The sequence below is a fragment of the Oncorhynchus tshawytscha genome, linkage group LG20 (genome assembly GCF_018296145.1).
Source record: "Oncorhynchus tshawytscha isolate Ot180627B linkage group LG20, Otsh_v2.0, whole genome shotgun sequence".
NCBI classification, from domain to species: Eukaryota; Metazoa; Chordata; class Actinopteri; order Salmoniformes; family Salmonidae; genus Oncorhynchus; species Oncorhynchus tshawytscha.
This window is the reverse complement of record NC_056448.1, coordinates 13,862,846-13,880,156: the sequence shown is the minus strand read 5'-3', so window position 1 is coordinate 13,880,156 and position 17,311 is coordinate 13,862,846. Positions and strand designations below refer to the sequence as shown.

General features: G+C 43.9%; 1 protein-coding gene across 10 annotated transcripts in view; it reads right to left on the bottom strand.

Moving 5' to 3' along the window:
- LOC112219425 (AP2-associated protein kinase 1) overlaps positions 1–17,311 on the bottom strand; it is a 33,529-nt gene that overhangs the window by 10,077 nt on the left and 6,141 nt on the right. For 3 of the 10 annotated variants that reach the window (XM_024380655.2, XM_024380651.2, XM_024380660.2), the window contains exons 4-18: positions 16,464–16,606; positions 14,905–15,026; positions 14,595–14,676; positions 14,173–14,305; positions 13,836–13,939; positions 13,483–13,577; positions 13,132–13,283; positions 7,362–7,522; positions 5,933–6,313; positions 5,291–5,451; positions 4,945–5,174; positions 4,686–4,781; positions 4,014–4,106; positions 1,158–1,262; positions 735–836 (exon numbers count right to left, since the gene is read on the bottom strand). In XM_024380655.2, the coding sequence (XP_024236423.1) occupies positions 735–836; positions 1,158–1,262; positions 4,014–4,106; positions 4,686–4,781; positions 4,945–5,174; positions 5,291–5,451; positions 5,933–6,313; positions 7,362–7,522; positions 13,132–13,283; positions 13,483–13,577; positions 13,836–13,939; positions 14,173–14,305; positions 14,595–14,676; positions 14,905–15,026; positions 16,464–16,606 (2,160 nt within the window). The remainder of the gene's footprint in view (positions 1–734; positions 837–1,157; positions 1,263–4,013; positions 4,107–4,685; positions 4,782–4,944; positions 5,175–5,290; positions 5,452–5,932; positions 6,314–7,361; positions 7,523–13,131; positions 13,284–13,482; positions 13,578–13,835; positions 13,940–14,172; positions 14,306–14,594; positions 14,677–14,904; positions 15,027–16,463; positions 16,607–17,311) is intronic. The other 7 variants (XM_024380653.2, XM_024380652.2, XM_024380654.2 and 4 more) reach the window with 7 other exon arrangements.

Here is a 17,311-nt window from a genome sequence, read left to right as displayed (position 1 = left end):
ATAACAAAGAACGTTCTAAACCTCTCTGCCAATAACAGCTAGTTTTCAGTTTCCCCTTCCCCACCCACACCATTCCCAGACAGTCCTAGCAAAATTCTTGCTTGCGATTCTTTGGGGCAAAAAAGCTATTTTCGCCCTACCGATATAAAAATGGAATGTATGGTAATAGAGGCACTACACATCTAAGTATCCAACCGTAAGTGAGTCATTGTACTATGCCCTGTCCAGTAATAAGCCGACACAGATGTGATGTATTTTTGCTTGCATCATCAAATCATTCAACAAAGCCCCTGGTGATGCAATTACAGAGCCCTGCATGACATACACAGCATAGTAAACGTCCCAATTCTCAAAGAAACAGGACAACGTCATCTGTTTTTCACAGAGTTGAAGTGGGCCTATGCTTTTTCATTTCAATTAGCCATTTTATTTCATGTCAGTTTGAATCAGAACATTGGTTGTGAATGACATGTTAGTAACTGGACTAACCAGGCTAATAATAGACAAACACTCCAAATATCAATCAACTGTGGCCATTGTACTCAATGGCTTCATTCCATCCTCTGAAAACCTTACACAATGATCCAATACCATTGTGGAGCTGGTATTATCAGTAAAAATTTCAACCTAAACCTTTTTGTTTCCTCGGATCTAAATCATCATCTTCCACTGTTGCATTGTATTCTGGGAACATCTAGATTGTGTGTCGTCTTGCCTGTGAGACAGAAACTAACCAGGAAGCAGTGCAGAGTCTGTCTCAGACTGGGACACAGGAGCTTCCAGACCAGGGATGAGAAAGTCCAGACTCACCAGAGACTCCTCTATTGGACCCACTACTGTACACGTAGAGAGAGAGAGAGAGGGAAGAGAAGGCGAGCGGGAAGCAGAGAAAGGGAGGAGGAGAACAAGGAAGGGAGGAGGAGAACAAGGAAGGGAGGAGACAGGGAGGAGGAGAACAAGGAAGGGAGGCGGAGACAGGGAGAAAGTGAGGGATTAAGAGGACACCCACAAGAGAACAAAATAAGATAAACACGGGGCAGATAGAGGACATTGCCCATGGAGCATTCAATGGAAAACCTTGACTTTTGGAGAGCAATGTAAAAGTGGGTAAAGTTGTGAAATCTCCAGGACAGGCTGAAAGACAAAGTACTTTTTACCATTGACAGCCTCCTCCATAGTTCCACTAAAAGGATCAGCCATGGACAGGAGGTCAGGGAGCAGGAGGTGTGTATCTGGGGACTTCAGTCCCTCAATAAGCTTCTCTATAGGCCCAGAGAGAAAAGAATAGCGAGGAGGAGAAAATGGAGAGAGTGTGAGAGAGAACAGTAAGAAAAAGTGAGAGGCAGTATTACTCCATCTAGCGAGTACAGCATTACATTTAGTCATGGCCAGGACAGCAAACACCATCAAATTGAGCAGTGCAAGTGAGGATGGAGAAAAGGGGTGAAGAGAGAGAGAGAGAGATGAGAAGAGGGTGAAGGACAAGTGATGAATAGAAAGGAGGAAATGCTATAGGGAATGTGGGAGGATGGGTGTTCAATGCGGGCAAATGATGGCACAGCTCCAGCACATCATGTGATGGAAGTATAGAGACCACAATATCGTATTTACATTTTTTAAATTTTTTTTAAATATAGGCCTATATAGATAGGCTCATGTATATTTTCTGGAACTAATCTACTCCAAAGATGCACTCCGTGGATCCTCCAAGCCTGCGTCACCCATTATTTGCAGAGAATGTACAGAACAACATAATTTATCGCTTATGTATATGCCTATACAGCTATGACCACACTCAATCCACGCATATCGTTAAGGGCCATTTCCTGGTGTAGTGTAAACGGTAGCACCGCAGTTCATGGGGAGCCAACGAAGGAACATTGCTGATTAATTCATATTTACATTTGAGTAATTTAGGAGACGCTCTAATCCAGAGTGATTTACAGTAGTGAGGGCATAGTTTTTAAAAACTTTTTTCATACTGGTCACCTGTGGGAATCAAACCCCCAACCCTGGTGTGACATGTTTGGGGCGGCAGGTAGCCTAGTGGTTAGGGCGTTGGGTCAGTAACCGAAAGGTTGCTTGATCGAGTCCCCAAGCTGACAAGATAAAAATCCGTTGTTCTGCCCCTGAACAAGGCAGTTAACCCACTGTTCCTAGGCCGTCATTGTAAATAAGAATTTGTTCTTCACCGACTTGCCTAGTTAAATAAAGGTTAAATAAAAAAATGTGCCATGCTCTACCAACTGGGTCACACAGGTGGCCACTAGTGTCCCCTAGCTCCAAATATGAGATGTAATGATATGACAATCTATTCCAGTCAGTAGTGATTGAGAGCCCCCATGGAGATTGTCTACCATGGTATTTACTGTACATTATCAACATTGATGTTGTTTTAATCAATAGAAGCCCTAAAAAAACTGGAAAAGTTTTCAATTGTTAAATTAAGCTATTGACTTTTTCATTAGCTTTGAAGGGTTTTGTAAATCGATTATGTTGATAAATAAATGCAACAAAAATGGTAGAAAATTGTTTTTTTTAACGTACCAGTGGTTTAAACAAAAAAGTGATATAGAAATGAGAAAATTGATCAAATAGGTTGGGGATGAATTCATTGATTACAGATGGATAAGACAAGGGTGATAACAGAATGACATATTAGGATAAAGAAGCAAGAGACAGAGCTAAATAGAGGAAATAATATCTCCCTACAGGAGAGCAAGAGGTTCTTCTAGGGCAAAGAAACGGTTTGCTTGAGGAACCGCTCACATTGAAGAAATGTTTTTATATCAGCTTTCTTTCCACCACATTCCATCAGGCCAGTTAAAATGCATTTAGAATTAGTACTCTCAAAGCAAAAGAGATGTCTGTTCACACAGCCACAAAACCCAAAATGTTACTTTCACACCAGATGAATAAAACGGTCACACAGAGAGCGCTAGCTAGTAGCTACATCCACTAGCTGGGGTTAACGCTGAAGACCACTCTGCACACCAGGTTCTCACAACACAACCCACACCTGTCTCTCTACTATGTACTTACAGCTGAGCCAGTGGACTGTCACGGACCAAGGTACAGAAAACAAGTCCACTACAGCCCCTTAAACTGGGGGGGAGAGCACTGCACATCAGTGCTAGCAACGTGACTAGCAGTACTTTGGCTTCCTTAGAACAAAATGCCACGTTACAATTTGAAGTGCTGCAATATTTGGGGCTTTATTTTAGGCTGAATCAAGAAAAGAGGAGGCTTTGAAAGGTTTTTGAGAACCACTAAGTAGAACAGTCCAGGGTTGCCATGACCACTAATTGTGTGTGGATACCTAGGGTGCCTTCGTAAATTAACTCTGGGCCGTTTGTAAATTCAGAGCGTTTTGCTCTCGGAGCGTTCCGGGTGCATACTGGAGACACTGGCCCGAGGAGTAGGGTTGATCAGAGCGTTCTGACCTCACAACAGCAGTCAAGCACCGAAGCTAACTAGCGAACATTGGCTAGATTGCTAGCTACTTTTAGACACACAGAGAGCGATCACTCTAACCATTTTACTCACCATAGCAGAGCTGGTTAGACTGTTTTCATGTAATTATTATTATTATTTTTAAATGTAAGTCCGTTAAGAACAAATTCTTATTTACAATGACAGCCTACCGGGGAATAGTGGGTTAACTGCCTGGTTCAGGGGCGATTACTAGCCCAACGCTCTAACCACTAGGCTACCTGCCACCCCTAGAGGGTTATTCCTTGTAACGGTGTTACTGGCAACAATTTAATAAAGTTTTTAGTCAATGTTTACTGGCACCTGTCCTAACAGACACGTTGTTCGTAAATTCATTAACTATTCTGTGCTCTAGCACTCTCAAACCAGAGAGCTCTGAACTTAAAGTAGATTCCCAGATTGAATTTACAAACGCACCCTAATTCTGGTCTTAACGTTGACAATAGATTGCCAGCATCACAGTATGTCATGTTGATACACGAGTTAAGTGATTTGGAGTATAGAAAAGGACACTTCCTTACCTGGAGTGTCTGAGAGTGCTAGGATGCTGAACGGGACCGGAACAGTCAAAGACTCTCCTGTATCCAGGCCAAGGAGGTCTTCAGATTGCTCTACTTGTACAGTAAGTAGCAAGGCGGGGGGAAAACAGACACACTAATGAACACTTCAGAGGGACACAAAGTACGGCATGTCCATCTCCGTCTGATTAGAAGAAGATATGAAGGAGCATGGAGAGCTCAAGGCAAAGAGACAGTGTTGACTTGGAAAGTTATTCAGTGAAGAACATCCCATTAAATGGCTAGCTAGGGATTTGAGCATACAGAGTTAATGAAAGCTTTCAGATTGAACGCTAAGACATTTCTGAGGGCCATTGATGAGGTCACAGAGAGGACCATTCACTCAGCAGGAATATAGAAGCACTTATCAACTTCTACTGTCCTCCAAGAGCTGCTGAATTTTCTCTTCAGTTTGCTCCTCCTTTCATGAGAGTTGGGTAGCAACAGAGTTCTCTTCCCTTATGGCCATAGAATGACATAGAACAGTGTTTTATAGGATTTCTATGGGTATGTCACCGTAGCTGAGTAATGAAGGATAGAGGACGTGATTGCGATAGGAAGAACAAAGGAGCTATGGGAATATCTGAGAGATATACAGTAGGGAGATATGAGTGATGGAGATGAGAAGGGTCTCACCAGCAGGTTGGTGGGCTGTTTCCCCAGGGGAGGAGACCTCCAGCAGGCCAGGTATCAGGTCCTCTATGGGGGCCGTTTCCACCTCTGCAGACACGTCTAACAGCGAAAAAGACAAAGTAACTTGTACTGCAGCTTTATCTGGTTGGAAATACTATTACTGCAGAGGATATATTACAAATGAGGTATAATAATGTACTTTTAGCTCCCATCTCTTAGAATTATGAACACATTATTTCACACACGTGCACATAGCCTTTACCATCAGCCTGTTCGTCAACCAAGTCTTTGTTAATCAGATGCTCCGCACTGAGATTGGAGAAGTCATCATCACCAAAAGGGTTCCAGGTGGGCTGACTGAGGGAGCCGATGGGAGGGCCAGGGGCAGAGGCAGGGGAAGGGGAAAAGGCAGCAAAGTTGCCATCCTGGGCTGGTTCACACATACTCTGCTGAAGGGACTGGGTAGAATTGGGTGGAATTGTACCAACAGATCTGGAAAAACACAAAAAAAGGCCAGAACAGGTCATCTTGTTGTTACACATTCAAAAATAAATATATTTAATTAAGGCTGATATTTCAGGTGATGATGTAATTTCTCCATATCTTACATTAACTGGTTGAGGCCATCTTCTGCTGTGGCCTCTTGCAGTGGCTGGGTGGAGTGACTTCCAGGTAGCCCACCGACCGAATTCTGGGTAAAGTCACTCGGGGTGTGCTCTGCAGCCTTTGGAGAGTGGGGCGGAGTCTTGGACGGAGCAGGAAGAGAAGTCTGGAGTGACAGAGAGAGAGAGAGAGGAAGAAACAGATCATCTAAACAACACAAATAGGGGGAAGAAGAGGATACTCATTTTAAAGAACTAAACCCAATAACACTCACTAATGAATAACTGTCAATGCCAAATACATACAACACAAAAGAAAATGAGGCGAAACAAAGTAAAATAATAACAATTAAAGTGAAAATAATGGACTGGCAAAAAGGTAAAACAGAAGTCTATCACACCAAAATGAGGATAATTCAAACATTCGCAAGGATCGCAATGGATTTCGCAGGGGGTTTTAAGGAACTAAGAGAACAACACTCAAATGAGCAAAACCGAAAAGACAGGAAAACGATGAAGGCTGATGGCATTGCCATGACGATGGATGGCTGGGTGAAACAACGGATGGCCTGATGTCACTTTCAAGCAAGCTTGGAGTGTGTGTGACAGCTCAGGGAGCAGACTCGTTGCAGGCTGCAGGTATGTTACCGTCTCTGTCTCAGCTGTGTTCTGACTGGTTTTAGCAGGGATGGACTGGGCCTGGACAGGTGGCTGCTGGGCCACTGGTTGTAGAGGAACTGGTTGCTGCTGAGCTGTAGGCTGCTGTGCAGCTGGAGGTTGGACTGGAGTGGGCTGAGCGGTTGGCTGCTGCTGGGTCTGGCTCTGGCCGGCCTGCTTACGACGTGCTGGGGCTTTGGGTGGGGCTGGGCTAGACGGGACCTGGGCCTTCTGGGGGGTGGGACTGGCCAGCGAGGGAGGCACGGCCTGTAGTGGGGCGCTCGGGGCCTCCGTCTTGGCCTGCACAGGTGGGACTCCTCCCCCTGCTGCGGTGACTGCTGCCGCGATTGGCTGCTGCTGCAGTTGCCCTGGCTACCACACAAAGACGGACGGCAGCACACAGCGTCAACAAACCATGACAATGCAGACAAAGCTGCTTTACACACAGACAACACAGCGTGCCACTAAGAATACATGTGGCTGTTATCGTGGGTTCAGAATGATACATATAATACAGGAGAACTGCCTTCCCTCCCTAAAAACTAAGGACACCATACGCCATTGCTTGTGTATTTGTCATAAAATCGGAGACTGTAAAACATGTAATCTCATGAAAATGTAAAGGGGAACCATTGTGTGGTACCGTCTTTGGTCCATTTTCCTCTTTAATGCTCACTTCTTCTCTGTTTGGTCAACAGTTTGGTCAACAGCACTTGACTCTCCTTTCATAAGCTTGTTCCATCACACAGTCTATACAAAGGGCGACTGAACAATAACCCAACCCTGAGCAGCAACTCGCCTTACAGATGGTATAAGTGTCCTGAATTCACTAAGCAACAGAAATCCTACACATTTTCTACATTTCTTTGAAATATTTTTTTTCTGACCCATTAGAGTGTAAAGAGGAACATTTTCATTCAAATGTTTTTTTAGCAATTATATTAACACATGTGTAAAAAAAAAAAAAATACAAATAAAACTGTGGTTTGTACTGTAATTCTTTAAAAACTTCCAGATCCTCAGAGCACTATGGAGGAAACTCACGTCATCCACCACCAACATGGAAGCACCCACCTGGTGATGGCAGTTATTTTTGTACCAGAAAGCTTACAACTATCACAATGCAAATTAGAAATCTTCAGTATCTGTGGTCGCTTCTCAGAGCAGGAATGCTGATTTGAGACCAGTTTTTCCTTTTCAATAACAATAAATAAGATTACGTCATGGACAGGGGGGGACCTGATCCTAGATAAGCACTCATTCTGAAACATTGTATCCCTGAGAATAGTCAACATCCCCTTTCTGCCAACGCTGCTAAGAGTGGGATCGACCAGACCCAACACTGCTGGACTTCAGAGACAAGCCAGCAGTGGGATGCAGGGTGGTATGGCTGTGAGCTTTGGTGGCTGCCTGACTTTACCTGCTTCTGCTGAGCACCAGCTTGGGGCTTTCCACCCAGCTGAAGTGTGGCCTGACTAGGAGGGTTCTGTGAACGGCCGGTCACTGGCTGAGGCGGAGCTGTGATCTGTGCCTTCTGTGATTGGAGGGCTGCCGCTTGCTGGGCAAGGTTTAAGTTGACTCCTGCAAGGAGTACAGAATCTGGTTACTATACAAGTGATGAAACAATTCAAATATATTTTTCATGCTACATACATACATAAAATGTTGTGGTCACACATTACATTTAAGGACAGAAATATAAAATGCATTTCCATTGGTTTATTTAATGGTACACAGACAAGACAACAGTTAGGAAAAAAGACTAAAGACTAGACTAAACACCCACCCATCCCCACAGGACCCCGTTTACTGCAGATATTATAGCAGTCATCTTATTTGTTCAATAACAGTAGTCCACAGCTCAACATTTGTCTCTTTAGCACCAAGCACACGGGACAGAGAAAGTGCCATGTAAGCAATTTCCAAAGCACCCCCATTGATACCATGGCAGAAAGGGAGGCTCTTGCCAATGTAACGCAACCATCTTTTTGGCTGCCATATACGCTTCCCGCAAACCATAAGGTTCATGGAAGAGTTGTCATTGAGAAGAAGTGTAATTGGTGAAAGGGATTTTTTTTTCCCGCAACAATGACAGTTCATGTCCTATAGGATTTATAGGGAATTAGCTTAGCCTATGGCCCATCTGCATAATGCTGCTGCCATAGTAATGTGGTCTAATAGACACGGAAATTAATTGGCTGCTAAGTGTTATTTTGTTTGTTAACCGCATTACCTCCCTGTTGAGAAATACAGTAACATAATTAGACAGGGAAGGTGCCACAAGCAGTGAGTGGCTTGGCTCTGCTTGGTTAAATAATAGAGTTAAGGTAATTCCCCATCAAAATGCAAACAAGTACACAACTCTCCAGTGTCCTGTCGATCACTGGCGGAAAAGCAGCACAAAAACAAAGTGACGTCATTCTGCTCAAGAGCAGTCAGTCTGGTTAGAGGCGGGAAAAATAATCAGAGCACGGCAACTCTCTGGCAAGACCTCATTAGATGAGACTGTTGAGAGACAGACTAAACAGACCAGCCTAGTGTTCTCTCCATTGGTTTCTAATGAGAGCCCAATCATTTTTTAGTCAAATATAACTTGGATCTAATTTGAGAAATAATTCAACCAAATTTGGCAGAATGTTCTGAGCAGTTTGAGCCTTAATAAGAGAATATTTTTGATGTATCAAAACTGGGGGGAAAACAAGTATGTTTCAGGTCAGTTCAGGTTCAGCTCTGTGAGCTACCTAGCTTCTTCTGGTACATGCCCACTTATGCAGACATTTATTTATCGTGGCTAATACTCAATGTCCCCCATCTACTTAAATTCTGTCCAATTTAGCATGCTACCATTAGGGTAGAGCAGGATTCTGAACAAAAACAAACAGGGTGAGGAGGATTTTTTTTGTAATAGAAACATCAACATGAAAATATTTGTAAATATGTATGCATTAATATACAGTATTATAGGTCCCTAGTTGTATTGTTTGTATAAGTAGTTATATCTGTAGTTTTTATTTGTTTTAGGCCTAGTAGTTGTATAACTTTATGCTGTTTATGGAATGTTTACATTATTATTTTATTGTTATTATACAGTAGCTGCCATATTATTCTTGTTACCAAGTATTTGTTTTTTTTCTTCATTAGGACACAATCACTTTTTATAGCTACTGTTTACAGGCCTCCTGGGCCATATACAGCGTTCCTCACGGAGTTCCCTGAATTCCTATCGGACCTTGTAGTCATAGCAGATAATATTCTAATCTTTGGTGACTTTAATATTCACATGGAAAAGTCCACAGACCCACTCCAAAAGGCTTTCGGAGCCATCATCGACTCAGTGGGTTTTGTCCAACATGTCTCTGGACCCACTCACTGTCACAGTCATATGCTGGACCTAGTTTTGTCCCATGGAATAAATGTTGTGGATCTTAATGTTTTTCCTCATAATCCTGGACTATCGGACCACTATTTTATTACGTTTGCAATTGCAACAAATAATCTGCTCAGACCCCAACCAAGGAACATCAAAAGTCGTGCTATAAATTCACAGACAACACAAAGATTCCTTGATGTCCTTCCAGATTCCCTCTGTCTACCCAAGGACGCCAGAGGACAAAAATCCGTTAACCACCTAACTGAGGAACTCAATTTAACCTTGCGCAATACCCTAGATGCAGTTGCACCCCTAAAAACTAAAAACATTTCTCATAAGAAACTAGCTCCCTGGTACACAGAAAATACCCGAGCTCTGAAGCAAGCTTCCAGAAAATTGGAACGGAAATGGCGCCACACCAAACTGGAAGTCTTCCGACTAGCTTGGAAAGACAGTACCGTGCAGTACCGTAGAGCCCTCACTGCTGCCCGATCATCCTATTTTTCTAACTTAATTGAGGAAAATAAGAACAATCCGAAATTCCTTTTTGATACTGTCGCAAAGCTAACTAAAAAGCAGCATTCGCCAAGAGAGGATGACTTTCACTTTAGCAGTGATAAATTCATGAACTTCTTTGAGGAAAAGATTATGATTATTAGAAAGCAAATTACGGACTCCTCTTTAAATCTGCGTATTCCTTCAAAGCTCAGTTGTCCTGAGTCTGCACAACTCTCCCAGGACCTAGGATCAAGAGAGACGCTAAGTGTTTTAGTACTATATCTCTTGACACAATGATGAAAATAATCATGGCCTCTAAACCTTCAAGCTGCATACTGGACCTATTCCAACTAAACTACTGAAAGAGCTGCTTCCTGTGCTTGGCCCTCCTGTTGAACATAATAAACGGCTCTCTATCCACCGGATGTGTACCAAACTCACTAAAAAAGTGGCAGTAATAAAGCCTCTCTTGAAAAAGCCAAACCTTGACCCAGAAAATATAAAAAACTATAGGCCTATATCGAATCTTCCATTCCTCTCAAAAATTTTAGAAAAGGCTGTTGCGCAGCAACTTACTGCCTTCCTGAAGACAAACAATGTATACGAAATGCTTCAGTCTGGTTTTAGACCCCATCATAGCACTGAGACGGCACTTGTGAAGGTGGTAAATTACATTTTAATGGCATCGGACCGAGGCGCTGCATCTGTCCTCGTGCTCCTAGACCTTAGTGCTGCTTTTGATACCATCGATCACCACATTCTTTTGGAGAGATTGGAAACCCAAATTGGTCTACACGGACAAGTTCTGGCCTGGTTTAGATCTTATCTGTCGGAAAGATATCAGTTTGTCTCTGTGAATGGTTTGTCCTCTGACAAATCAACTGTAAATTTCGGTGTTCCTCAAGGTTCCGTTTTGGGACCACTATTGTTTTATATTTATATTATATATTTTACCTCTTGGGGATGTTATTCGAAAACATAATGTTAACTTTCACTGCTATGCGGATGACACACAGCTGTACATTTCAATGAAACATGGTGAAGCCCCAAAATTGCCCTTGCTAGAAGCATGTGTTTCAGACATAAGGAAGTGGATGGCTGCAAACTTTCTACTTTTAAACTCGGACAAAACAGAGATGCTTGTTCTAGGTCCCAAGAAACAAAGAGATCTTCTGTTGAATCTGACAATTAATCTTAATGGTTGTACAGTCGTCTAAAATAAAACTGAAGGACCTCGGCGTTACTCTGGACCCTGATCTCTCTTTTGAAGAACATATCAAGATCATTTCAAGGAGCTTTTTTCCATCTACGTAACATTGCAAAAATCAGAAACTTTCTGTCCAAAAATGATGCAGAAAAATTAATCCATGCTTTTGTCACTTCTAGGTTAGACTATTGCAATGCTCTACTTTCCGGCTACCCGGATAAAGCACTAAATAAACTTCAGTTGGTGCTAAATACGGCTGCTAGAATCCTGACTAGAACCAAAGAATTTGATCATATTACTCCAGTGCTAGCCTCTCTACACTGGCTTCCTGTCAAAGCAAGGGCTGATTTCAAGGTTTTACTGCTAACCTACAAAGCATTACATGGGCTTGCTCCTACCTATCTCTCTGATTTGGTCCTGCCGTACATACCTACACTACGGTCACAAGACGCAGGCCTCCTAATTGTCCCTAGAATTTCTAAGCAAACAGCTGGAGGCAGGGCTTTCTCCTATAGAGCTCCATTTTTATGGAACGGTCTGCCTACCCATGTCAGAGACGCAAACTCGGTCTCAACCTTTAAGTCCTTACTGAAGACTTATCTCTTCAGTGGGTCATATGATTGAGTGTAGTCTGGCCCAGTAGTGGGAAGGTGAACGGAAAGGCTCTGGAGCAACGAACCGCCCTTGCCCTCTGTCCGGTTCCCCTCTTCCCACTGGGATTCTCTGCCTCTAACCCTATTACAGGGGCTGAGTCACTGGGGCTCTCTCATGCCGTCCCTGGAAGGGGTGCGTCACCTGAGTGGGTTGATTCACTGATGTGGTCATCCTGTCTGGGTTGGCGCCCCCTTGGGTTGTGCCATGGCGGAGATCTTTGTGGGCTATACTCAGCCTTGTCTCAGGATGGTAAGTTGGTGGTTGAAGATATCCCTCTAGTGGTGTGGGGGCTGTGCTTTGGCAAAGTGGGTGGGGTTATATCCTTCCTGTTTGGCCCTGTCTGGGGGTGTCCTTGGATGGGGCCACAGTGTCTCCTGACCCCTCCTGTCTCAGCCTCCAGTATTTATGCTGCAGTAGTTAATGTGTCGGGGGGCTAGGGTCAGTTTGTTATATCTGGAGTACCTCTCCTGTCCTATTCGGTGTCCTGTGTGAATCTAAGTGTGCGTTCTCTAATTCTCTCTCTCTCTCTCTCTCTCTCTCTCGGAGGACCTGAGCCCTAGGACCATGCCCCAGGACTACCTGACATGATGACTCCTTGCTGTCCCCAGTCCACCTGGCCGTGCTGCTGCTCCAGTTTCAACTGTTCTGCCGGTCATTTATGAACATTTGAACATCTTGGCCATGTTCTGTTATAATCTCCACCCGGCACAGCCAGAAGAGGACTGGCCACCCCACATATGGTCTCTCTAATTCTCTCTCTCGGAGGACCTGAGCCCTAGGACCATGCCCCAGGACTACCTGACATGATGACTCCTTGCTGTCCCCAGTCCACCTGACCGTGCTGCTACTCCAGTTTCAACTGTTCTGCCTTATTATTATACGACCATGCTGGTCATTTATGAACATTTGAACATCTTGGCCATGTTCTGTTATAATCTCCACCCGGCACAGCCAGAAGAGGACTGGCCACCCCACATAGCCTGGTTCCTCTCTAGGTTTCTTCCTTGGTTTTGGCCTTTCTAGGGAGTTTTTCCTAGCCACCGTGCTTCTACACCTGCATTGCTTGCTGTTTGGGGTTTTAGGCTGGGTTTCTGTACAGCACTTTGAGATATCAGCTGATGTACGAAGGGCTATATAAATAAATTTGATTTGATTTATTGAAAACAAGATGGTGCATCTGAAGAGATTTCTTCCTGCAAAATGTAAAATAAAGAGGTACACGTGATCGTATGCTGATATAAGGAAGGTTTTAAATTATTATTTTTTAGTCAAATAATGTATCCGTTTGGGCTTCTTGCGGTCAATTTGCAGTCTACAAATGATTAGTAAGTAAGTTCCGACCTGGGGTAGAGAATCTACCTCAGTCGCTTCTGTGTACGTATTGAGTACCTAACATGCCTCCAAATAAACCAATGTTAGCCTAGTTGCAGTACAACAGCAGAGTGGCCGGTTGGTACATACCGAGAGGAAGGGCAGGGAGATTGGCCCGTTTGCGAGGGGTGAGGGCAGCCGGTTGAATTGGCAGGATGCCAGTGCTGGGCTGGGCATGGCCAGCTTTGGGCCTCTGCCGTGGCGTGATGGAGGTCTCAGTGGTGGGGACAGGATCTGTCAACCTGGGGGACAAAGGTAAGAGTTGGTGGTCAACTTGTCAATGGGACGAAATTACCTTATGAATGATGGCAAAACAGAACAGAGAACACACAACTGACAAAAAATAAGGATACTAGCCTCAATACTGGCGTGTATAACGACAACAACCAGAAGATTACTCAGGCAGCCCCCTGTATGACAAACACCAGCACACAGACTTACCTGGCCTTACTCTGTGTCTGGCTCTGGCTCTTCTTCGCTGCAGCTGCCTCACTGGCTTTGATTGGCTCAGGGAGTTGAGCAGGAATTGGAGAGTTCTATATGGGGGTAGATTAGAGATGAAAGTATTGTACATTTATATTTAGGAGGGAATGGAACCACATGACAACAGATGACAAGCACATTCAATAGCATCAGGGCATGGACTGAATAGACCATTGGTAGGTCTGGCGCAGAGCCCATTAGAGACCAATCCACAGACTATTCCCCAAACGGAGAGAGAGACAGACATACAGACTAGAAAAGGTCACCCCCCTACAGATGTCACCCTGACCACAGAGCAGAGAGAGACTGACCTTCACATTCTGAACAGGGCAGTCCCGACGAGCCAATTTAAAAGCAAAGTAGGACACCTGGTAGATGTCAGGCCTTTTGTCAGGGTCGGGCTCCAGCATGTACCCTGACAAACACCAACAGAGTGAGGAGGAGAGGTGGAAATGTGAGAGAAAAAGTGAGCCCATTTGAACCACACCAGAAGAGAGAAAAGCGACACACTGACTATCCCACAACCTATAGATTAAGCATGGTTAGATAAGGAGGTAACATGTAGCACAGGGCTCATAAAATACGTAATGGCGTTGTAGAATCTACACTAATTTCCATAGCAGATACAGTGAGTGGTGGAATACTGACGGATGAGGCAGTGCAGGTTGTAGGAGTAGCGGGAATTGTCAGGAATGGTGAAGCTGGCATCACAGATGGCCACCTGACTCTCCCCGAAGGGTAGAGTGAAGTAGCACAGCTTATACAGCAAACAGCCCATCGCCTGGAGAGAACACACACACAATAATAAAGTTACATACCATTTCGAGCCAACACCCAAATGCCTCGAGAAGCCTGAAGGGAAAAGGATTCTCCACACAAATATGGCTCTTCTAACTTCCTACTGTACTAACTAAACCAAATATTAGCTTAACGTTTTAATTTAGTTTCATGAGCATTCTGTGACAGATACGCTACAACGTGGACTGTAAAAAAAAGCCACATACAAATCAGAAGCTGGCACTGATACCATGACTAAAGCCTAGATCTAAAAAAAAACAACATCCACTCACCCATATGTCAGCTTTAGTAGTGATAATCTTGCTATTGTAGAGGTTTACCATCTCAGGGGCACGATATGACAGAGTGGTGTACCTGAGAGAGAATAGGAAAAGGCCACAAAAAGGAGGATAAAAAAACACCATGATGCTTATTGAACTAACACAGGGCTAACCTCTGACGAGGCTCGGCTGAAAAGGCCTATATTCCTCTGAACTGTATTCTTCTACAGCTGTAAAAAAAAATATATAAAAAAAAAAGCTAAGTTCAAAGGAAATAAAATGGCAGCATATTGCATGTATTAAGCTACGTAAGTTCACAAACTTTTTTATTTCATCATCGACTATTGGCACTCCTTCAATCTGTGGGTTCTGGAACTTATTGGTAGCGCTGCCAAAGTCACACAGCACATAGTGGCCTTTATCATGTAACAGGATGTTCTCCACCTGCAGAGATACAAAAGAGAAGCAAAGCCAGAGAAGGATAAAATATGAGTCACAATGTGAATTGGATGAAAGTGTCTGTTGAACGGTATACAGTGCATTTGGAAAGTATTCAGTATTTTTTTCCCCTCATCAGTATACACACAATACCCCATACATTTTTGCAAATGTATGAAATTAAAAATTAAAAAAATATCACATATACATAAGTATTCAGAAGAAGTTTGGAACCACCAAGACTCTTCCTAGAGCTGGCCGCCCGACCAAATTGAGCAATCGAGGGAGAAGGGCCTTGGTCAGGGAGGTGACCAATAACCCGGTGGTCATTCTGACAGAGCTCTAGAATTCCTCTGTGGAGATGGGAGAATCTTCCAGAAAGACAACCATGTCTGTAGCACTCCACCAATCAGGCCTTTATGGTAGAGTGGTTAGACGGAAGCCGTTCCTCAGTAAAGAGGCAGATGACAGCATGCTTGGAGTTTGCCAAAATGCAAACAAGATTCTCTGGTCTGATGAAACCAAGATTGAACTCTGGCCTGAATGCCAAGCATCACGTCTGGAGGACACCTGGCACCATCCCAACAGTGAAGCATGGTGGTGGCAGCATCACGCTGTGGGGATGTTTATCAGAGGCAGGGACTGGGAGACTAATAAGGATCGAGGGAAAGATGAACGGAGCAAAGTACAGAGAGTTCCTTGATGAAAACCTGCTCCAGAACACTCAGGACTTCAGACTGGGGTGAATTTACACCTTCCAACAGGACAACGACCCTAAGCACAGAGGCAACACAACGCAGGAGTGGCTTCAGGACAAGTCTCTGAATATCCTTGAGTGGCCCAGCCAGAGCCCGGACTTGAACCCGATCAAACATCTCTGGAGAAACCTTAAAATAGCTGTGCAGCAACGCTCCCCATCCAACAAGACAGAGCTTGAGATGATCTGCAGAGAATAATGGGAGAAACTCCCCAAATACAGGTGTGCCAAGCTTGTAGCATCATACCCAAGAAGACTCGATGCTGTAATCGCTGCCAAAGGTGCTTCAACAAAGTACTGCGTAAAGGGTCTGAATTATGTAAATGTGATATTTCCGTTTGTATTTTTTTTAAATAAATGATCAAACATTTCTAAAAACCTGTTTTTGCTATGTCATTATTGGGTATTGTGTGTAGATTGATGGAAAAAACAAACAATTGAATCAATTTTAGAGTAAGGCTGTAACCTAACAAAATGTAAAAGAAAATCAAGGGGTCTGAATACTTTCCCGAAGACACCGTGTGTGTGTGTGTGTGTGTGTGTGTGTGTGTGTGTGTGTGTGTGTGAGAGATATATATAATTTATATGAAAGGAAGACTTAGCCAAGAACGAGATGAGACAGAGGGAGTGGGAGCAGAGTAAGGAGGTGAGAGAAAACAGAGGAGAAGGATTCTATTCCTCCGCACCTTGAGGTCCCTGTGGATGATGGGTGTCTTGCCCTGGTGCAGTCGAGACACGGCGTCACATGTGTCACAGAAGATCTGCAGCACCTCTGCCTCTGTGAAGCCTGTCTGCAGACGTTGGTTCATCAGGTTCACCACCTGGCCCCCTGTAGAGATACATCGCTCAGTCTCATTACTGAACACACACATGAGGTATGGAGCTAGCAAGGTTCCTCAGTACACCCATCTCGCACTCAGACACACAGTCTCTTGATCATGTAAAACAGTGGTGCTCAAACTTTTTCACCGGGGACGCCATTTTTTTCACCAGAATTTCTGGGGACTCCATTTTCTTTCCAAAAGAGTTTCTCGTGACCAAACCTCACCCCAAATCTAAATGACAGGCATAAAAATCGGTAAATTAATATTTTCACATCAACAAATAACCTTCAATTGATTACATTTTCAAGAACCCCTCCCCCATTACTGAATAATCTTCTTCTAAAACTTGTGTATATTGTCCTACAAAATAACATGTATTCTTAATGTTTTTGGGGGGTGACCCCACGGCAGTTCCCCCGCCCGCACTAGTGGTCACGACCCCAACTTTGAATACCACTGATTGAAAATGCCCACTTCGCAATAGGGGCCTTTATAAAAAAATAGGAACACCTTACTAAATATTGAGTTGCACCCCTTTTGCCTTCAGAACAGCCTCAATTCAACAGGGCATGGACTCTACAACGTGTCAAAATGTTGGCCTATGTTGACTCAAATGCTTCCCACAGTTGTGTCAAGTTGGCTTGATAGCCTTTGGGTGGTAGACCATTCTTGATACAGACGGGAAACAGTTGAACGTGAAAAATCCAGCA